The sequence below is a fragment of the Erythranthe guttata genome, chromosome 4 (genome assembly GCF_056151865.1).
Source record: "Erythranthe guttata isolate IM_541 chromosome 4, IM_541, whole genome shotgun sequence".
Classification (NCBI taxonomy): Eukaryota; Viridiplantae; Streptophyta; class Magnoliopsida; order Lamiales; family Phrymaceae; genus Erythranthe; species Erythranthe guttata.
The window spans coordinates 3,654,067-3,672,309 of record NC_142536.1 but is presented as its reverse complement, the minus strand read 5'-3'; the positions used below and the strand labels follow the sequence as shown (position 1 = coordinate 3,672,309).

The 18,243-nt window shown below is 36.7% G+C and overlaps 5 protein-coding genes and 1 pseudogene across 7 annotated transcripts; 3 read left to right on the top strand and 3 right to left on the bottom strand.

Annotated features, from left to right (window-relative positions):
- Window positions 1-301: 301 nt before the first annotated feature.
- On the bottom strand, window positions 302-3,047 carry LOC105967604 (RPA-interacting protein A). Of its 2 annotated transcripts, none has more exons than XM_012992247.2 (6): window positions 2,773-3,047; window positions 2,580-2,672; window positions 2,050-2,275; window positions 1,807-1,898; window positions 1,024-1,131; window positions 302-727 (listed from the first exon to the last, which is right to left on the bottom strand). In XM_012992247.2, the coding sequence occupies exons 1-6, from the start codon at window positions 2,863-2,865 to the stop codon at window positions 566-568; spliced, it is 774 nt and encodes a 257-aa protein (XP_012847701.1). In that variant the 5' UTR covers window positions 2,866-3,047; the 3' UTR covers window positions 302-565. The 2 variants fall into 2 exon arrangements, with proteins under 2 accessions (XP_012847701.1, XP_088672624.1); XM_088816498.1 differs by having other exon boundaries at window positions 1,807-1,892; window positions 2,773-2,929.
- A 226-nt stretch (window positions 3,048-3,273) lies between these two features.
- On the top strand, window positions 3,274-6,515 carry LOC105968009 (uncharacterized). The gene is made up of 6 exons (XM_012992634.2): window positions 3,274-3,415; window positions 3,535-3,569; window positions 4,714-4,902; window positions 5,566-5,616; window positions 6,027-6,091; window positions 6,259-6,515. The coding sequence occupies exons 1-6, from the start codon at window positions 3,333-3,335 to the stop codon at window positions 6,343-6,345; spliced, it is 510 nt and encodes a 169-aa protein (XP_012848088.1). The 5' UTR covers window positions 3,274-3,332; the 3' UTR covers window positions 6,346-6,515.
- Window positions 6,516-6,726: 211 nt separating this feature from the next.
- Window positions 6,727-8,035, bottom strand: LOC105967847 (DUF2996 family protein). Of its 2 annotated transcripts, none has more exons than XM_012992475.2 (5): window positions 7,684-8,035; window positions 7,541-7,610; window positions 7,225-7,424; window positions 7,066-7,138; window positions 6,727-6,970 (listed from the first exon to the last, which is right to left on the bottom strand). In XM_012992475.2, the coding sequence occupies exons 1-5, from the start codon at window positions 7,774-7,776 to the stop codon at window positions 6,816-6,818; spliced, it is 591 nt and encodes a 196-aa protein (XP_012847929.2). In that variant the 5' UTR covers window positions 7,777-8,035; the 3' UTR covers window positions 6,727-6,815. The 2 variants fall into 2 exon arrangements, with proteins under 2 accessions (XP_012847929.2, XP_012847986.2); XM_012992532.2 differs by having other exon boundaries at window positions 7,225-7,397; window positions 7,684-7,989.
- Window positions 8,036-8,163: 128 nt separating this feature from the next.
- LOC105967703 (HhH-GPD base excision DNA repair family protein) lies at window positions 8,164-11,060 on the bottom strand. Its single transcript, XM_088816497.1, has 8 exons — window positions 10,622-11,060; window positions 10,466-10,525; window positions 10,031-10,150; window positions 9,857-9,954; window positions 9,083-9,609; window positions 8,858-8,967; window positions 8,506-8,759; window positions 8,164-8,413 (listed from the first exon to the last, which is right to left on the bottom strand). Exons 1-7 carry the CDS (start codon window positions 10,952-10,954, stop codon window positions 8,640-8,642), a joined length of 1,368 nt encoding a protein of 455 aa, XP_088672623.1. The 5' UTR covers window positions 10,955-11,060; the 3' UTR covers window positions 8,164-8,413; window positions 8,506-8,639.
- A 596-nt stretch (window positions 11,061-11,656) lies between these two features.
- LOC105956105 (F-box protein At2g34280) lies at window positions 11,657-13,252 on the top strand. Its single transcript, XM_012979937.2, has 2 exons — window positions 11,657-11,815; window positions 12,018-13,252. Exons 1-2 carry the CDS (start codon window positions 11,777-11,779, stop codon window positions 13,200-13,202), a joined length of 1,224 nt encoding a protein of 407 aa, XP_012835391.2. The 5' UTR covers window positions 11,657-11,776; the 3' UTR covers window positions 13,203-13,252.
- Window positions 13,253-14,804: 1,552 nt separating this feature from the next.
- LOC105957307 (potassium transporter 5-like) lies at window positions 14,805-17,735 on the top strand (annotated as a pseudogene).
- Window positions 17,736-18,243: the final 508 nt, after the last annotated feature.

Here is an 18,243-nt window from a genome sequence, read left to right as displayed (position 1 = left end):
TTTGGGGAGTTGCGATTGCCCTCGTCTTGTTCGTGCTGTTGGACCTTTAATTAGTTTGGATAGTTAGAATTGGAAAGCTTTGTATATTGTTAATTGTCTTTTAATATGATAAACATAGAGCATAGCAGTTTAACACGGTATTCGTGTATATAAATCCCTTTTTATGTAGTAAGACCATGCTATAAGGTCATTTGTTCATTTGAAAATAAAAAACACAACTGCCTTAGTAAGTGATGGTTTCTCGAATAAGCAAACATCAACTACCAACTACATACACCAGAAAAGGTAACTACCAACTACCTTAAGGCCGAAAGAATTGCCAATTTTATTCAAGGTTCGACTTTCAGTTTATCAAAGCATTCGTGGAGTTTGTCACCAAGTTAATATTTGTACAGGTATTTTAGGTGTGTATCACTGCACTGTACGTCCCTAAAGAAACTAGTATGATTACAGAAAATTTACTAGGTCAAAAATTGAAAATCCGAGCACCAAAGACGGGTTCTTTTCACGATCCTCTTGAAATAGAGAGAAGCCCATATGCAGGACCTAATTGCTAGGTGACAGGCTATAGTACTATCTCGAACATATTGCAGCCTTGGCACTTAATGTATAGTGCAGTCAGATCAAACTTAGAATCGACGCAGAAATCGGGTTTCAACCTGCATCCCTTATCAAGATGCTCTGTGTGAGCTTCACCCAGCCTCACCCGTAGAGTGTTCAAATCTACCTGAGATCAGGAAAAAGATACTCGAGAGTTAGTGCAATGGCAATGTAAGGATGATGCTTTCTCACAGAAGTCTGAATTTGTTTTATGAAACTAGTTCTAATATTTCTTTATCGACAAACATGAAGCTCAATATACTAGCAATTTAAAGCATATATTATGTCGTAGATTGGACAAAAGTCTAAATATAATACTAGTGAAATTGCAAAATTTGATGGATTAATGAACTCTACAAACAAAAACATGCTTGATTTGATCTGTGATAAACCTAACGAGGAGAGAGAGAGAGAGAGGGGGACCTCGTGGTCTCTGTTTAGCTTGACTTTGCACTGACTGCAATAAATATGATGGCTATTTTCCTGTAACTTCCCTTGTTTGCAGATGGGACACCAAACCTCCTCCGCGACCTATATAGCATAATGAAGATCAGTAAGAAGTTATTTTTCCTTTGGAGTAGGTAATATCGAAGATTTGAACAAATACATGCTATATTTACTTTACATACTAACGATAAATAGATGGGGAAAAAACAAGCAAAACTAGACCCCATAAAATCGTTCTAGCTTAGCCCCCTAAATCCATTACAGAAAGCATGACATGAACGACTCATTCCTTAATTTAAACGAAACTAAAAACAAGCGAACAACCTGCAGTCTTATAAAAGGCAAGAAACAGACAAAAAAATATGGCGATATTATTACCACTCAACCCCACGAACAAGATTTTTAATGCCTAGCACAAGTCTCGCATCATACAAGAGTCATGAACCCTCATGCAAAAGGACAGTACAACACCTTTTCATTCAAGAGACGTGCATCTAACCAACTGTAGGACCAAACAATTTGCTCCCTTCTCACAAATCATTCATTTTAAGGACATCCATGTATAAAACTCATTTCCTAACATACGATTCTCTAGGCACGAGTTTCTAATTTTTATGTTAGATGCTACAGTGACATAATTCACATTTTCACCACACAAACTCGTGTGTCAGACACAAATCAAATGAGTAGAGCTATAACCCTCACACTGAACAAAGTAAGAAATTCTAAAAGGAAACTTAAACTTCAGTGGCGGCGGACCTGATCACTATTGAGCTGCATGTGATCAAATACTACACGAGCCAAGTATTCGTCTTCTTCATCCTCCCATGCTCTGATAAAATCATCTGCACCTGCAAGGAGCTAACAGTAAATCTTACATTCAAAGGAAAATTAATGCAACTCCATCATCAAAAAATAAAAAAATAAAAAAATTTCGACTTCATCATCACAATAATGCAAACAATTTCAAACTTCATCAATATTCAATGTATTTAATTTAACCTTTTTTAGTTTCCTCTGTCCTAAGATCTTCATAAAACACTCTTTGCATTGCTAGTAACATATCTTCACAGTCGCCTTGATAAGCTGTATGTAGACCGTCATATTCCCATATCATGTCATCAGTCGCTGCGCCAAAGATTGGAGCCGAACCTTCAACCGGAGATGAACCCTTGATTTTTCTCAGTTCATCGGAAACTATATCCTGGAGAGTTGATTTGATGAACTCCTGCAACCAGAACGTTAACTCTCGTTAAAAGAAACGCAGAACACAGAAGTAACATAATCAATAACCCTACAACAAAAACACTATTACTACAACAGCTTAAATTCCAAAATTCCTCTGAATGATTCCTCTTCGAAAGGGGGTAATACATACATGAATATCATTTAATTAGCAACTATGTATTTCTTCAGCCTTTCAAATGAGAGTAGACGAAAACTATTCATTTCTCTAATAAATTATCCAAAAAATCCCAGACAATTACCCAATTGCAATGAAAAAAAGAAAGAAGAGAAACATGAAATTGGACCTCGTTATTGGAAAATTTAGCTTCGGGTAATCTCAATTTCCAAAGCAAACGCGTTCGATCCTCGCGAACTCTTTTGAGGCAATTTTCTCGGAGCTGCAATTCATTCACAGCAGACAAAAATTCAACACATAAAAACAACGAACGCAATAACATTTTTTTGTAATTAATCATCAAATTTAGAGTATGTATGTACCTTGTGTTTCCATTTCGGATAATTATTGAGCGAAGCAAGGGATTTTAGCGAAGGGCGGCAATTTTGTATTCCTCTTTTCTCATCTCCCACCATTTTCACTTTTTCTGCTACCCTTTCTAACTGTGTGTTGGTGCCCACCGATATATGTTATAATTAACTTTGGGGCTAAAGCACTATAATTAACTAATTGAAGGGGTGAAGTGCTATTGAATAATGTTTAGGGCAATAGTACGAAAATATGAACATTAAGGGGGTGAAGTGCAATTTACATATAATTAATAGACTTTGTTTGACGAATAATCGAAACCCTCGTCGTTTCTCTCTCTAACTTTCTCTCTCATTAGCTCGGCCAGGGAATAGCAGTAATAGGAGTTAGCCGATCGCTCTCGTTCAGCCTTCATTTGGAGTTAAATTCCCGGAACCGAGCAATTGAATCCCGGTAAAAAAAAATTGAGGGAAAAAAAGTACTTTTTTTGTAATTCAGAGTACAGCCACCGTCGTGGTGGTTTTGTTGGTGGAGGTGGTGGTGGTGGCGGTGAAGTAGAAGAACTCAATTCATAATGCTGGAAAACCCTAGCTCGGATTCAGCAGCCGCTGCCGCCAGCATCGCCACCGTCAAGCGATACGCTCCTCCCAATCAACGGTACTGACATCGGTTTCTCATTTTCTCTCTATGTTCGTGCATTTTTTAATTTTTTTTTTTGGGTTTTTTTTTTTGAGAAATATTGAGATAATTTGGGGGATTGGTTGATTTTCGTGCAGGAATCGTTCACTTGGTAGGCGTAAATCTGGAGGAGGTAAGTTTATGTATACAAAAGGGTTGCTTAATCTAGGCGCACTTTCTTTTAATTAAGTTTTTGGTTAAAATTCTTTTAGTTTTATGGTTTTATTGCAGTTATTAGAATTGTTTGGTATCTAAAAATTTGTAGTTAATTCCGCGTGAGTCGTGTACTGCTAATAGCTGAATTAACTTAATTGCAAAGTTTCCTCATTTGGTCATTTAAGTTCTTGATCTTCATTTTCTTGATTATTGGCTGTCAATTACTAGAAATGCTGACATCAGATAGTTTGGTTGCTTCTTGATCAAATTTTGCTTTACTTGTGTTCTTAAGACCCGAAAGTATCACAGCTTTAGCTTTGCTCTTTGACAGCTTCAATATTTTTGAGTTGAACTTGTGTCACATTAAACATTTCAATGTTGTTGTTATTTTTTGTTAGGATAACATTTAATTGACATATAAAATATGAAATTCAAATCAAATTATCACTTGCCTTGAACTAAACTTGACCAGAGGGGCTAAACAGATAACAATCCGACATTTATTATTTCCCAGAAGTCAGAAAATCAATTAGAATATTATTCTTTCTTTATCTCATTGATAGCAAGTAAAGGACTGTATCCGAAAAGGATGGTTTGTTACCTGCATGAACTGGGGTTAGAGAAGAGAGAAATCCAACAGGGAGATGATGGTAGAGACTAGAGTGTACTAATTTGTTGGCTGCACATGATAAAGGAGCATGCCGGGATGTACTATATTTTGGTATTCTTTTCTTGTTCACAGAAGCAGGGGAAGCATGTACTATCCCCCCAAGTATATCCCAACAACTTCTTCTTACCTCATTCTATTGTCATATAAAAGAGACAGTTGATTCGAAAAGAGTGATTCAATTTAAGCGCTTTCTGTGAAATCTATTTTCTTCTTCGATAATGGAATAGGTGGGGATTTCTTAATAACTAAGTGTATAGAACTGTTCAATGTATTTCATGCATGACGAAGGAAGCTGCAGAATTTAAAATATCAATTTGATATTATGTACATTTGCTCATGTTTGGAAAAAATCATATGTTTAAGATGCTTCTTGGATCCATAGGTCAACTCGTATACTGGTTTTGTCGTCATTCGTGTTCTTCTTTTTCATTTTAATAACTTAATTGTGCAGATCGACTAGAACGGGCAAACAGCTATGTGAATGATGGGGAGAGGATTCCTGTTGCTGCCACCAAAAGTGGTCCTATAGCAGATCATGGGGATTCTGGTTACAACAGTCGTGCCCATGAAAGTCTTCGTGTTAAGTTAATACCTTTACACGGGTGTTGCAACAGTGAAGCTTCTCAGCTTCTGGTTAACCGTATGTTTCATATACTTTGCATTTTTTCTTTAAGTTATATCTCTGCTCTATATTTTATTCCAAGGACCTATTGAGATCTATTAAATGAGCTCATTGATATACCAAACATCTCTCTCCTTGTTCCGACCCTTTTAAGGTTGGAATTAAGATTGATGCTATGGATATTAGATGAAGTTTTCTAGGACAAATTAAATGAAAAAAACCAACACTGGCAACCTCCAGGTCCTGTAAATAAGTCTAGTGTTTGCTGAATCGTAAGGAAATCTCCAGCATTACCACTCTTACCTAGAAGCACTATTCATGTATTCCTTTTGTTTACTTTTTGTATTTTATTTTTAAATTTGTTTTTAACTTCTAATTGTTTAGACATTTATTGCCCAAAAACTGGCCCGATTTTTACTAGTTGAGTATGGGTTACCTGGCATTGGGTCTGGACCTAATTACCCAAATTCAGTTGCCCACCTCTAGTGGAAGAGGGGCTCAAAGGTGTACAATTGTTGACACTAGTAAATAGAATGTTTCAGTTTCATTGCATACCAAAGTTGCTTCAACAATTCTTTTTACTTGGAATGTAAAAGTTGAAACTGAATTTTGTTCCATTTATGATTTTTTTATATTTGCACTAATAATAAACAAGCTTTACCTGGGTTTCTTTTTGTGCAGGTTGGGCTGTTGTCATGAATGCACACAACAGTTTGCCAGAAGATTCGTCCGGTAAGTATAAGAACCGTTGAGTATTTCATATCATTAGGTTACTTCAATATTTTCGGGTCCTCTCTGACCTTTTATATGTCACGAGGGAAGCTGAGTCGGGCAACTTCCAGTAGCAATGTGAATTATTTGAACTCAACTGTCTGTTATTCATGCATTTAGTTAATTAGTCTTCTTATGGTACCATTATTTGAAGTCTCCGTTAGTGCCAACTTTTTAGAGAACTTTAACATATACTCTCTCTATAAGTTCCGTCAAGTCTCGTTGTGTATATACTTGTTAAATATCGTGAACACCTGTTTTGACAATTTAGATCTTCTAGTTATAATAATAAGGCAATTTATCTTTGTGTGGAATTGTACGAGTTGGTCTATTTCAGTGGAATTTATGTACTTTCTTGTTATGTTTACCAGAAAAGCCAGTTGTGTATACAAAGAAGAGTACGTCGTCCTGGGGTCAAGCAATTCTTCCGCATCTGGTATGACAGATGTTTTCTTGCAATTCACGATCCTACCACCATAAAATGAAAAAATAAAATAATGTATCAAAAAACCAAACTAATAAAGAATAAAACAAACAAAGAAAAAACAGAATTGTTTCTCATATTCTCTCTTTGATATTGAATTTTTCATTTCTTTCCTACAGATGATTCAGCCTAGTGGTGGGGCGAGAGATTTTCTGGGCGAACTCCGAAAGGCGATGCACAATGCTAATTCTGGTCCCAATGTGTAAAACGGTGCTCTTAACTTAAAACACAATAAACCTGAGTTTTGATGGATTAGAGATCTTTTGGGCTGTATGATTACAGTTTATGATTTGTTGTATGTGCTCGTTACACGATATGCCGTACAGTTTGTTCCAGTATAATTTATTCGCCAGACGCAAGAATCTTTTAGTGTCGATATTGTGTGCTTCTGTATGTGATTATTAGTGAGGTACTTGTCCTAGGCTACGTTTTTAACTTGTGTGTTCTTGGCCTGGTCCAAAATTCGGTAGTCGAGGAATATTTATTTTCTGACAGCATAGTTTTTTGTTTTCATTAAACGTGCAAGATTTAAATTCGTATACTCTATTGAGATATTAACAATCGAAATATAGGTGTGAAGAAAACAATTGCAGGTAAATAATAATATTTCTTAATTATGAATATATGATTTACAGGAAGGTGAAACAACACACAGCAGGAGGTGAAAAAAAACACATTAGTCTGTCCAGACAGGAATAATTCCTTGAGCAGCCAAACGCTTCTCAATCCAGAAAACAACAAATTTAGCAGTAGGTTTCTTCTCATCAACCAGAAATGGCTCCACTGTGCTCACTCCTGTACCATATGAAGATATAGAGAAACTCTTTGCCCCTGTCGATTATACCAACGTTATTCCCCCTTTTTTTTACTCGAAAAACGAATCAAAAGGGTAGCTGAAAAAGATTTTTAAGAGTACATAAACGTACCGGTGATGGTTCCATCGGGAAAGAATGCCCAAAATGAATATGGAATTCCCTTCTTCATAAATGATCCTTCCAACTGCAAAATGATTTTTTTTTTTTTTAATAAATCTAATGCAGTGATTCTGTCTGTGAAATAATTTGTAAGTCGAAAGCGTATCGAACCTGATTCTCGTTGAACGAAAGTTCGAGGCATGATAAATCTTGTTGAGCTTCTAAAATTGATTTGAGTGGAGGGATGATTTCGTCTGCCATCAACTCAGGCAGAGGCTTCATAGGAGCTTTTGCTGCAGCCTTTGGCTTAGCAGCAGCAGTTTCTTCGTCTGCCTTTTTCACTTCTTTTTTCTCCTTCGTTTCATCAGCAACTGATTTTAACAATCATTATACATATATAATATAATATATATGTATAATTCAAGAATATATAGATTTCACATCATATGGAGAAAAAAAGAACATGATACATCTGTGGAGATCACACCTGTGGATGTAGATGATTCTTGAACTGCTAAGCAACAGGTTTTGTGCCGTTTGTTCGCTACATTAAAAACCTGAAAGAATAAACCTGGTTAATTCCAATGATAATTCTTGAAAAGAAAAAAAAAAAAGCAATCGAAGAAATACCAGTGATAACGATGATGGTGTTGAAGGTCTGGCTTTCTGGCAGAAATACGAAGAAGGGCAGCTGAAAACGGCTACGGATCCTCCGGTTGCCATTTTCTCGACTTACACTTTGTATCGACTATCTATAATAACTATCTTTTCTTCAATCAATTAAGCATTCATTTTAATTAATTTTCCAAATTTTTGTTTTTTCTTTTTCAGTTTGAGCTAGTTACAAACTGCTAAGCTGCAACATGGAAGAAGCTTCTATTATCCACACCTTGGTTCATTGCATGCTTGCCACTGATTTTTCAAGCTCAAAAGATTGAATAATTTTTATTTTTTTTTTCCTATTTTCAGTTTTTATGTGAAGGACCACTTACTGGGGCAGTACAAGAGTGATAACTGATGAGTGAATCAGGGGCCCAAAATTGGCCACGTGGCACCCTTTTGGATTGTTACATATAGACAAACTAGGGAAAAGATTGTCTGCTCCCAGAATTAATAAATCAAAACTTCAAAATTTCCAGTTTATATACTAAATAAGTAACGCTCCATAGTTTTACATACCGAATTAGATATCAAATACATTACGAATGGATGACAACGAGGAATAATCATCACATAACACATCTTCCAGTCAGTAAACTATATGTGAAGTCTAACGTTTCTCGACCGACGTTGATAAATAACCCATGATTCGAACTAGTGAAGGCTTTCCGGGACTGTGAGGCACGTAATGGAGAAGTTCCTTAGAAAAGAAAAAAGAAGGCTCGGTTGGTAAAAAATTGGAAATAACATTTAGAATCTGAAATAGTTGTATGCAGTGGTACTAATGTTTACCTTAGTAGCAAAAAATGTAATGAAAGTAGTGAAAGTGTAGCATCGAGCCGACAAAACAAATCGTTTTTGTTTTAGGTTTTCCCACAAAATGAAGCCACCTTTCTTTAAGCGAACCATTTCAGCAAAAAGAGTTATCAATCTTTCGTCAGCAATTCAGATTTCACTGCTCGATTTGGATCTTTTTTCTTCTTTCTTGTTTTTACAGGGACTGAATTGGGCCCACTCTGCTTGAATTTCTCAACCATGGTACAAACCTGCATTTTACAATTTTCAGTAGCAAAGTAATGAAAGCGCAAAAGTTGTAAAAACGAACTTTGAATGGGCAAATCGAGAATGCTAAAAATAACATTACCTTCCTAACTCCAGATGTCAACCCCAAAGTTGAAAGGGCCTTATCGTCAACAAACTTCCACTTCATAGTTGAGCTCTCTTGCTTCTTATGTAGACAATTCATTCCACCTTCTGTTAATGTAGAAAAAGAAAGAAAAAAAAAACTAATCTGTGAGAAACTATGTTTTGAACGATTTCTAACTCAGTTTTTCGGATACTTCAGTTAAGGGTTGACTAGTGCATAGACCTGTCAATTGCAAAATCAACAACTCTATGTACATCTTGAGACGAATGTGAGTAAATACATGGACACATTCTCCCACTTCTTCCCTCGAAACTACTTTACAGGACTTTTTCGTGTCTATACCAAATGATTGTTTCAAGAAACTATCAATTGCCTTCCTCCTTGAGGCCAAGTCAGCTTCTCCCACCAATAAAACAGACGGAAATTCCCATAGTCCAGCCAGCAACCCTTCATCCGGTCTCTTCACAAGAAGGTATCTGCTTTTAGATTGAGATCCCTCATCGACTATCTCCACAACACTCACAGCAGAGAAATCGTGCCTTGGTTTGGCCTTCGCGACCTTCATTGGATAGTCTGTGACTTGAACGGATTCTTGTTTTCTAGAGAGAGAAAGTGCTTGACACTGATGGGATACAGGACACGTGGAGCAGCTGGGAGATGTAACACTGCATGCTGTCGCACCGAGTTCCATGATAGCCTGGTTGAAATCCCCGGGCCTCAGAGGATCAACTAACTGCCTCGCCAGTTTCCTATGCATGAAAATATAAAACAATCAAAATACTGTAAACAATAGGGATTGATAGTTGTTCAGAAAACATGTGCTACTACTGGAATCCATCCATCCACATGCTACTAAGATCCATCTAATTTGAAATCCATCTATTCTAAAATACAAACCTAAATCCATCCACATGCTACTAAGATCATTTAAAAACCGAAATCAGCAAATCCAATCATAAACATTAATAAGGCAATCAAATCTAGTAATAATCTAACCATATATTCTTGACTGTTGCTGCATTTTTTGGATTGGCAGATATAGCCTTCAACCTTGTAATGACTCTGATTACGTTTCCATCTACCACCGGCACTGCCTGAATAATACACCTCTATTACTTAACCACCAAAGAGGCTAGTATCAAGAATAAGGTAAGAATATCCACCACTAACCTCGTCAAAGGCAATCGATGCAATTGCTCCGGCAGTGTATTTACCAATTCCTCTGACCATTTCAAGATCTGTTGCTGTTTTTGGGAACTCGCCGCCGCCTTCAACAACCATTTGAGCTCCCTACAGAATGTTATAATAGGTAATAACATGACGTACTAGCAAAAATCCGTAATAAGTTTGCTATTTGAATGTTAATCCTTTTGTTTCCCCAGCCCACAATATAAGGTAAAAGAAGTCAAGATGCTTCGATCAAACTTACAGTTTCTCCACAAGAAACTAGCTACATTTACCAAACTAAACTATTCCCGTGATTCGTGAAAACGGTTATCCTAGACTAAATCCATAGAGGTATTACTGCTAATCAAACTTTTATAGAGAATCAAAACTGTAACTTAATATAACATTAGCTACAAGTCCAGAGAAATTAAAGCTGACCTCAAGCAAAAATCGGGCCCGTCGATAGTAACCCAAGCCCGCCCACATCTCATTCACCTCCTGCTCACATAATACAGCAGAAATATCAGTCATTTCAGTTAGACAAAGGAATACAAATCTTTCAAATTAATAGTTAAGGGGAGGGAAATTTCATACTTCAATAGAAGCCTGAGCAAGATGATGAATCGTAGGCCATTTCCCCATCCAGCGATTGAAGTAATCAACCACAGTTTGAACCCTAGTTTGCTGAAGCATCACCTCAGATACCCAAACCGCGTACGCTCTCTTCTCCCTCTCTTCGACACCGACGTCATTTCCGCCATTGCTGATTCTTCTCCAAGGTAAATCCCTTCGATTCTCGTCGTACCATTCCAGCAGAGACTCCCTGATTTTTTGAATCTCCTTCCCTCTGAAACTGATATCCTCTATGTCGACAGGTTCCACCGTCGATTTGATTCTGGTGGATTCCTCCTTCCGGCATCTCTTCATCGTTGATGCGGCGGTCGGCGGCGGCGGCGGCGGCGGTGAGCGGTGGTGCCGGCCGGCGAAATTTGAAATAATGAGTGGTGAGTGTAGTTTACCCGCTAAATAGTGGGTCATGAATTTTATGAAAATATTTGAATTTGATTTAATTATTTATTTAACTTTTGAGCGATTTTAAGTTTAAACTTAAAAAAATTATGAACAACCAAAAATAAATAGGGGTGCCCGTCGAAAGTGGGAACCGCATTTTTTCGAAATCGCTAGTTTCGAACGGAATTTTCCGATTTCAGAACAAATTTCTTTATTCTGATATACAATATTCCGATTTCCAATTTTTTTCGAGTTTCTTTTTTTTGTGAATTTGAATTGAAATTATATATATTTATTTTTGAAAATTCCATTTTTCAATCCAATTTTAATTATGTGAAAATAATTCCAATATTTTCCAAATTATTTTATATTATATATTATATATTACATTTGTATGTTTTAACTCGTTAAACAAATACAATTTATTTATGATTTGTTAGAAATTTTCGAATATTGTTCAATTAAATTCCAAATATTTCCAATTAAATTTACGAATATTGTGATTTTTTAGTTAAAAGACTAATACAAGTGTGATTAAGTCAACATGGGCCTAAAAATAAAATAGAACTATTTATACTGTTAATTCAAAGCCTAATTCAAAGCCTATTTTTTATACCTATGGCGGTACAGTAGTTTCTGAATTCTGATTTTCTTTTTTTAATTAATAATTAATTTACCTCCGCCGCCACCGCCACCGCCACCGCCACCGCCGCCACCGCCGCCGCCGCCGACGGCTCTATGATAGAACCGATGGACAACGGAAACAGGAACTCCGGGGTAATTTTCTTTTCAAATTCACTGGCGATAATTACTCGTAAACCCTGATTTCAATTTCGATTCGATTCCCAATTTTACCGACTCTTCAAAGAATTTTTTTTTTTTTGTAATTTTTATTTATTTTTATTTATGCAGTTAATTAGCTAAAGCTTGAATTTCTGAGCTTGAATATTTAGCCAAAGATTCAATTTTTCAAATGCAGATAGCCGAGGGGAATTGCAATTACGTACCTGTGAAAAGCCCTAGCCCTAGCCCCCCTTATGATTTCAGGAGATGCAAAGAGAGTTCAACGAATCTACTAGATTCTCTGCCAGACGAATTGTTGTTCAACATTCTCGTACATCTCCCAGCCGAAGATATTTACGATCACGCCATGCTCGTTTGCCGCAAGTGGTACCGTATGATCCGTACCCGTTACTTTGTACACGAACACCTTCAGCACTCGACTCCGGGGCTCCTCCTACACAATTCTCGTAATAAAACTACTAGCTTCGCGGCGATGAGACGAGGCCGGATTGAGTTATCCGAGTGCAGTTACACGATCAGAGCATACGAAGGATGGGATAGCTGTAACGGTTTGATCCTCGAGTATTATTCATTCGAAGGGACTCTTGGTTTTCATATTATAAATCCCGCAACAAGGAAAATATTTGAAATCCCTCGATTTTCTCCCCAAGGAACGACGATCGACCACCGCTGGGGTATAGCGTATTCGGCTGCTTCCGGTGAGTATAAAGTGGCTCGCACTTATGCAAATAAAGTTGACGACGAGGACGACGACGACGACGATTTGCAGTACGTTGTCGATATAGTGACGGTTGGAGTTGACGAGTCTTGGAGGTGCGTTTGTACGCAACACTTGTCTCCCGAGTCGAAGGTTCTCCTCGGCAAAGACTCGGTTACCACCGAAGGTTTTATCCATTACATGAATAGTTTCGACGACAATCGTGTCCTGACTTTGAATGTAGAGACTGAAACTATTACGGAATATGCCATCCCTCAGGGTCTCGATTATAAATTTAGATGTTGTTTGTCGACGGGAAAATCTTTATCTATGTTAGGTAAATGCGGTGAGGAAAATTATTGGGAGGTTTGGGAAATGAAATCGGAAACCGGAGAGTGGACCGAGATGTACAGCATTGACTTGGAAGCTCACAAGTGCAAATTGGAAGAATTGTACGGTAAAAAGGACAAGGGCTCCGGTATTATCGTACCGATGGGTTGGTTGAAATACCATGAGGTGGTGATCTTGCGTTTTCTACATTCGGCTCGGTTTCACATTGCTTACAATGTTCGTACGCATGAAATCAACTCGTTGGAGTTGGCTTGTGATTCTTTTAATCCTGCTTTTAAAGTCCATACAAATAGCTTGGTAGGGTTGGTTTGAACTTCACTTTAGTTCTTCTAGTCGTACATTTTTCGATGGTTTATTATTTATCGTTACCGTTATATATATTTTTTTTCTGCACAACAGTTTTCGGTCGAAACTTGATAATTGCTACTACTATATTTGCGGTGATCATCTGAATAATTGACTAGATATAAATCGGGAAATCGATACTCGTTGACATGAATTTAAAAATACTAACTATGGTGTTATCGAGATCTTTATATAAATTTGATTCAAGAAATATGAAATTATGTTACAACCAACATCGCAAGGTATTTGTTAGTTCGATGGTTGTGAATCGGACGGACGGGATCGAAAATCATACATTGGACCTTAAAGTTATCTTAATATTTGTTAGTTCGATGGTTGTGGCTGTAATTACTTATACTACATGGACCTTAAAGTTATTTTAGTATACCTCAGGGGTGTGCATGTAATTTACCAAAAAAATGCCTACGTAGAGGGTCAGGCGTGGTAATAGAAGTCAACTGTCATAAATTTACACAACACCATGCATGCCTATATATACACACATACATATAAATTACGCCCGTTCACCTTCCACTATAATCGATCACCATGCATAATATATAAGCAATTAAATTAAGTAACTAATTACCTCGTACGAAACAAAAAAAATCATTAATTAATGGGCTAAATACAGTTTGCACCCTTAAAGTATAGGGCTGGTAACACTTACCCCTTAAAGTTACAAATGTAACACTTGCCCCCCTCATTAATGAATTTAATAATAAAACTTTGACTTTGAATGATGTGGCATTTTTTCTTCCCAAATTATCCTTCTAGCCATTATATTAATGCAAATAATAATATATTTTCAATAATATTTCAAAAACTAAATTTTATAAAATGTAATAATTATTAAAAAAATATTTTGATTTTTGTTTAACCCCACATTTTAATTACTATAGACCCTAATATAAATAAAAATCTCAATATTTTTTAAAAAATATTTAAAATACGTTAAACATTTGCAAGAAAAAAATAATTTCAAGACTTAAACGTCCAATTTTTTTATAATAATTATTGATTTGAAAATTTATTTCAGTTACTTAAATATAAATTTCAATAAAAAAATATTTAAATATTTAGACGTTTAAATTATGATTTCTTATTAACTTTTGAATACATTTTGTGATTCTCAAAGTAAAAAGTCGGATGATTATATTAGAGTCATATACGCATTAATATAACTATATAAACTATAAAATTATTATTAAAATTCGAATAATTGTTTAACTTTTTATTAGCTACAAATGAACACAAGGTAAAACAAAAATGAAACTAAAATTCAATTTTTTTCATTCGTAAATTTACAATATTGAAATAATAAAATTAAGTTTTTGCAAAGTTACCGAATTTTTTATTATTACATATTCATTATTTATATAATTGCTAGAAGGATAATTTGGGAAGGAAAAATGGCACATATTCAAAGTCAAAGTTTTACCTTTAAATTCATTAATGAGGGGGATAAGTGTTACATTTGTAACTTTACGGGGTAAGTGTTACCACCCCTATACTTTAAGGGTGCAAACTGTATTTGTATTTAGCCCTTAATTAATCCTTAAAAAAAACATGTCTGGTGACGATCAATCCGGTAATAACAGCAACACACAAGCAGTAGTCAGCGGTCAAGAAGTAAGTTCGAGTACTAATAATAAGGCTTTACGACGGTATGACTCGTCGGAGGACATAGAATTCGGCCGGCGGTACAGCCACGGCGGCGCCGCGGCGGCAGATGGAGGGGGGTGGGGAGTCCTGGCACAGCTGGCGTTTCAGAGCATCGGAGTGGTGTACGGAGACCTCGGAACGTCGCCGTTGTACATGTTCCCGGGGATCTTCAGTAACGGGATCAAACACAAGGACGATATTCTCGGAGTTTTGTAGTTAATTCTGTACACGCTTATGTTATTGCCTGTCGTCAAGTACGTGTTCATCGTCTTGCGTGCAAACGACAATGGCAATGGTAATGTCATATATATATAATATAATTCCATTTTTTTTCGAAGTCTTTTGTATCGGAACTGGAGTACATATATGAGATTCCGATTTCTGATCCGATTTAAATTTTTTGAATTTTTTTGATTTATTTTTGAAAATTACACTTTATAATGTTCTGGCTACGCCATTATATATATATATATATATATATATATATATATATATATATATATATATATATATATAATTGATTTAGTGATTTTCATTTATATATACAAAAATGAATATAATTCATTAGGAGGGACGTTTGCGTTGTATTCACTGGTATGCCGACATGCGAAAGTGGGATTGCTTCCGAGTGAAGAGGTGGAGGATCAAAACATCTCTACGTTCGATAATAGCGCGCAAAGAGCTTCGAAACTTAAATCGAAGCTCGAAAAAAGCGCTTTCACCAAGTACTTGTTATTCGCCACCATGCTTGGAACTTCCATGTTGATTGGAGATGGTGTGCTTACTCCATGTATCTGATCAGGTACATTAATACATTTTTCTTCTATTATATATTAATTAATCTTAATTATTTGAAATTCTGAAATATAAAATTTAAATTAATTTGTTTCGTGTATGTTCTTCGAAGTACAGTATTATCGTCTATGTGGGTGGACTCAAATCAGCTACAAATTTTATGACATAAGGTATGAATGAGTAACCTACTTCGAATTTTTTATTTTTTATTTTTGATTTATAAACTTCTTGTTTCTTTTCTGAATTTATATTTTTTTTTGTTGTTAAAAAACAAACACAGATAGAATCGTTTGGACGTCGGTTGGAATATTAATATTCCTGTTCATGATTCAAAGATTTGGAACCGACAAAGTCGGGTACACTTTTGCGCCAGTTCTAACTGTGTGGTTCTTTTTCATTTCCGCGATTGGTATCTACAATATAATGCATCACGACCCTCTTGTCATCAAAGCCGTAAACCCGAAATACATTGTCGAATATTTCGTGAGGAACAAAAGTGATGCGTGGATTTCTCTTGGTGGTGTTGTTCTTTGTATAACAGGTGAATACTTACACTCATCGCGTGATCGCATGCATGCATGCGCGTGTCTATTTTAGGGTTTCGTAATTAAACGAGCTCTGAGGTTTATATATTTTTGCAACTTAATTATTTTGCAGGAACTGAAGCATTATTTGCTGACGTCGGCCACTTCTCCGTGAAAGCAATACAAATAAGCACGTTCGGTCTCGTTTACCCGTCAATCATTATAGCATACATCGGACAAGCTTCTTATCTTCGCAAGAACACGTCCCATGTTGACATGGCATTCTATGCTTCTATCCCAGGTTTTTCTTTTTCTTTTTTTCTTCTAAACTATTATGACATATGATTATAATTAAGTGGAAATTAATTAAACATATGAAAAATGAATGTACTATATTCAGGACCAATGTACTGGCCAATGTTTGTGATAGCGGTGTTGGCATCGATAATCGCAAGCCAATCGTTAATCTCGGCCACATTTTCGATAATCCAACAATCCCTCTCGCTCGGCTGTTTCCCACGTGTCAAGGTGGTGAACACGTCAGCAAAGTACCCGGGACAGGTGTACATCCCGGAGATAAACTACCTCCTCATGCTTGCATGCGTGTTCGTCACGCTCGGGTTTCGGAACACGATCACCATAGGCAATGCCTACGGAATAGCCGTGGTTTCGGTCATGGTGCTCACTTCCGCGTACCTAGTCCTAATCATGATCTTGATATGGAAAACCAACGCGCTCCTCGTACTCCGCGTACGTCTTCACGATTCTGGCGCTCGAGCTAGTTTACCTGAGCTCGGTTCTCTACAAGTTCGATCAAGGAGGGTACTTGCCCCTCGCGTTCGCCGCGTTCCTGATGACGATCATGTACGTGTGGAACGACGTGCATAGGAAGAAGTACTACTTCGAGCTCCAGAACAAGATCTCTCCAGAACAAGTGAAGGAGATCGTGGAAGCTTCTAGAAGATTGCCGGGGGTAGCGTTTTTCTACTCGGAGCTCGTGCATGGAATCCCGCCGATATTCAAGCACTACGCGGAAAACGTGCCCGTGATCCACTCGGTTCTTGTCTTTGTTTCGTTCAAGTCTTTGCCGATAAGCAAAGTGCTGTCGGAAGAAAGATTCCTTTTCCGGAGGGTGCGACCGAAGGATCTACAAGTGTTCCGTTGCGTCGTACGTTACGGGTACAAGGATGTTGTGAGAAACGAGGAGGAGACGTTGTTCGAGAGGACGCTGGTAGAGAGCTTGAAGGAGTTTGTTAAGAGGGATGAGGAAGTAGTTGATGAGGTTTATATCGAGGAGTTGGAGAAGGCGTGGCGGTGCGGGGTGGTGCACATGGTGGGGGAGCAAGAGGTGGTGGCGGCGAAGGGGGCAAGTATTGTGAAGAGGGTGATGATTGATTATGCATATGATTTCTTGAAGAAGAATTTGAGGCAGAGCAACAATGTGTTTCATATTCCTACCAAGAGGATGCTTAAAGTAGGGATGACTTATGAACTCTATAGAATTCTTTGCAAATAATTTATTTATTTATTATTTTTCTAAGAAATTCATGTTTAAAATAAATTAGACGATGCAGAGTCGCAAACACAAGAAATTAGATGTTACACCTGGTTATTTACATTGGGTGGATTTAAACCGTAAATGAGCACATAATCACAAACCGGTAGGTAGGTAGCTAGTCTTTAAAAACAAACCAAAATCCAGGGCTATTTGTATTTCTTTCCCTACTGGTACAAGATGCTATAGAAAATTTTCGGATTTTGATTTTTTTAGTGAATATAATATAATATATATATATATATATTACTGTTATAAATTTAATTTCTGGAAATATCTGAATTTTCGAAAATTAAAATCGAACTGAAACCCGAAAATTAATATGCATTTCAATTTCGTTCTGAAAAAGTTTAGAAAATTATATTCCAATGTGGACCCTCGTAATATAATAGAATTAATAATTCGAGAGGCGGCAAAATTTTAAAGGGTAAATTACAACCATTCTTGAGGTATGGTTAATTTACGAAAA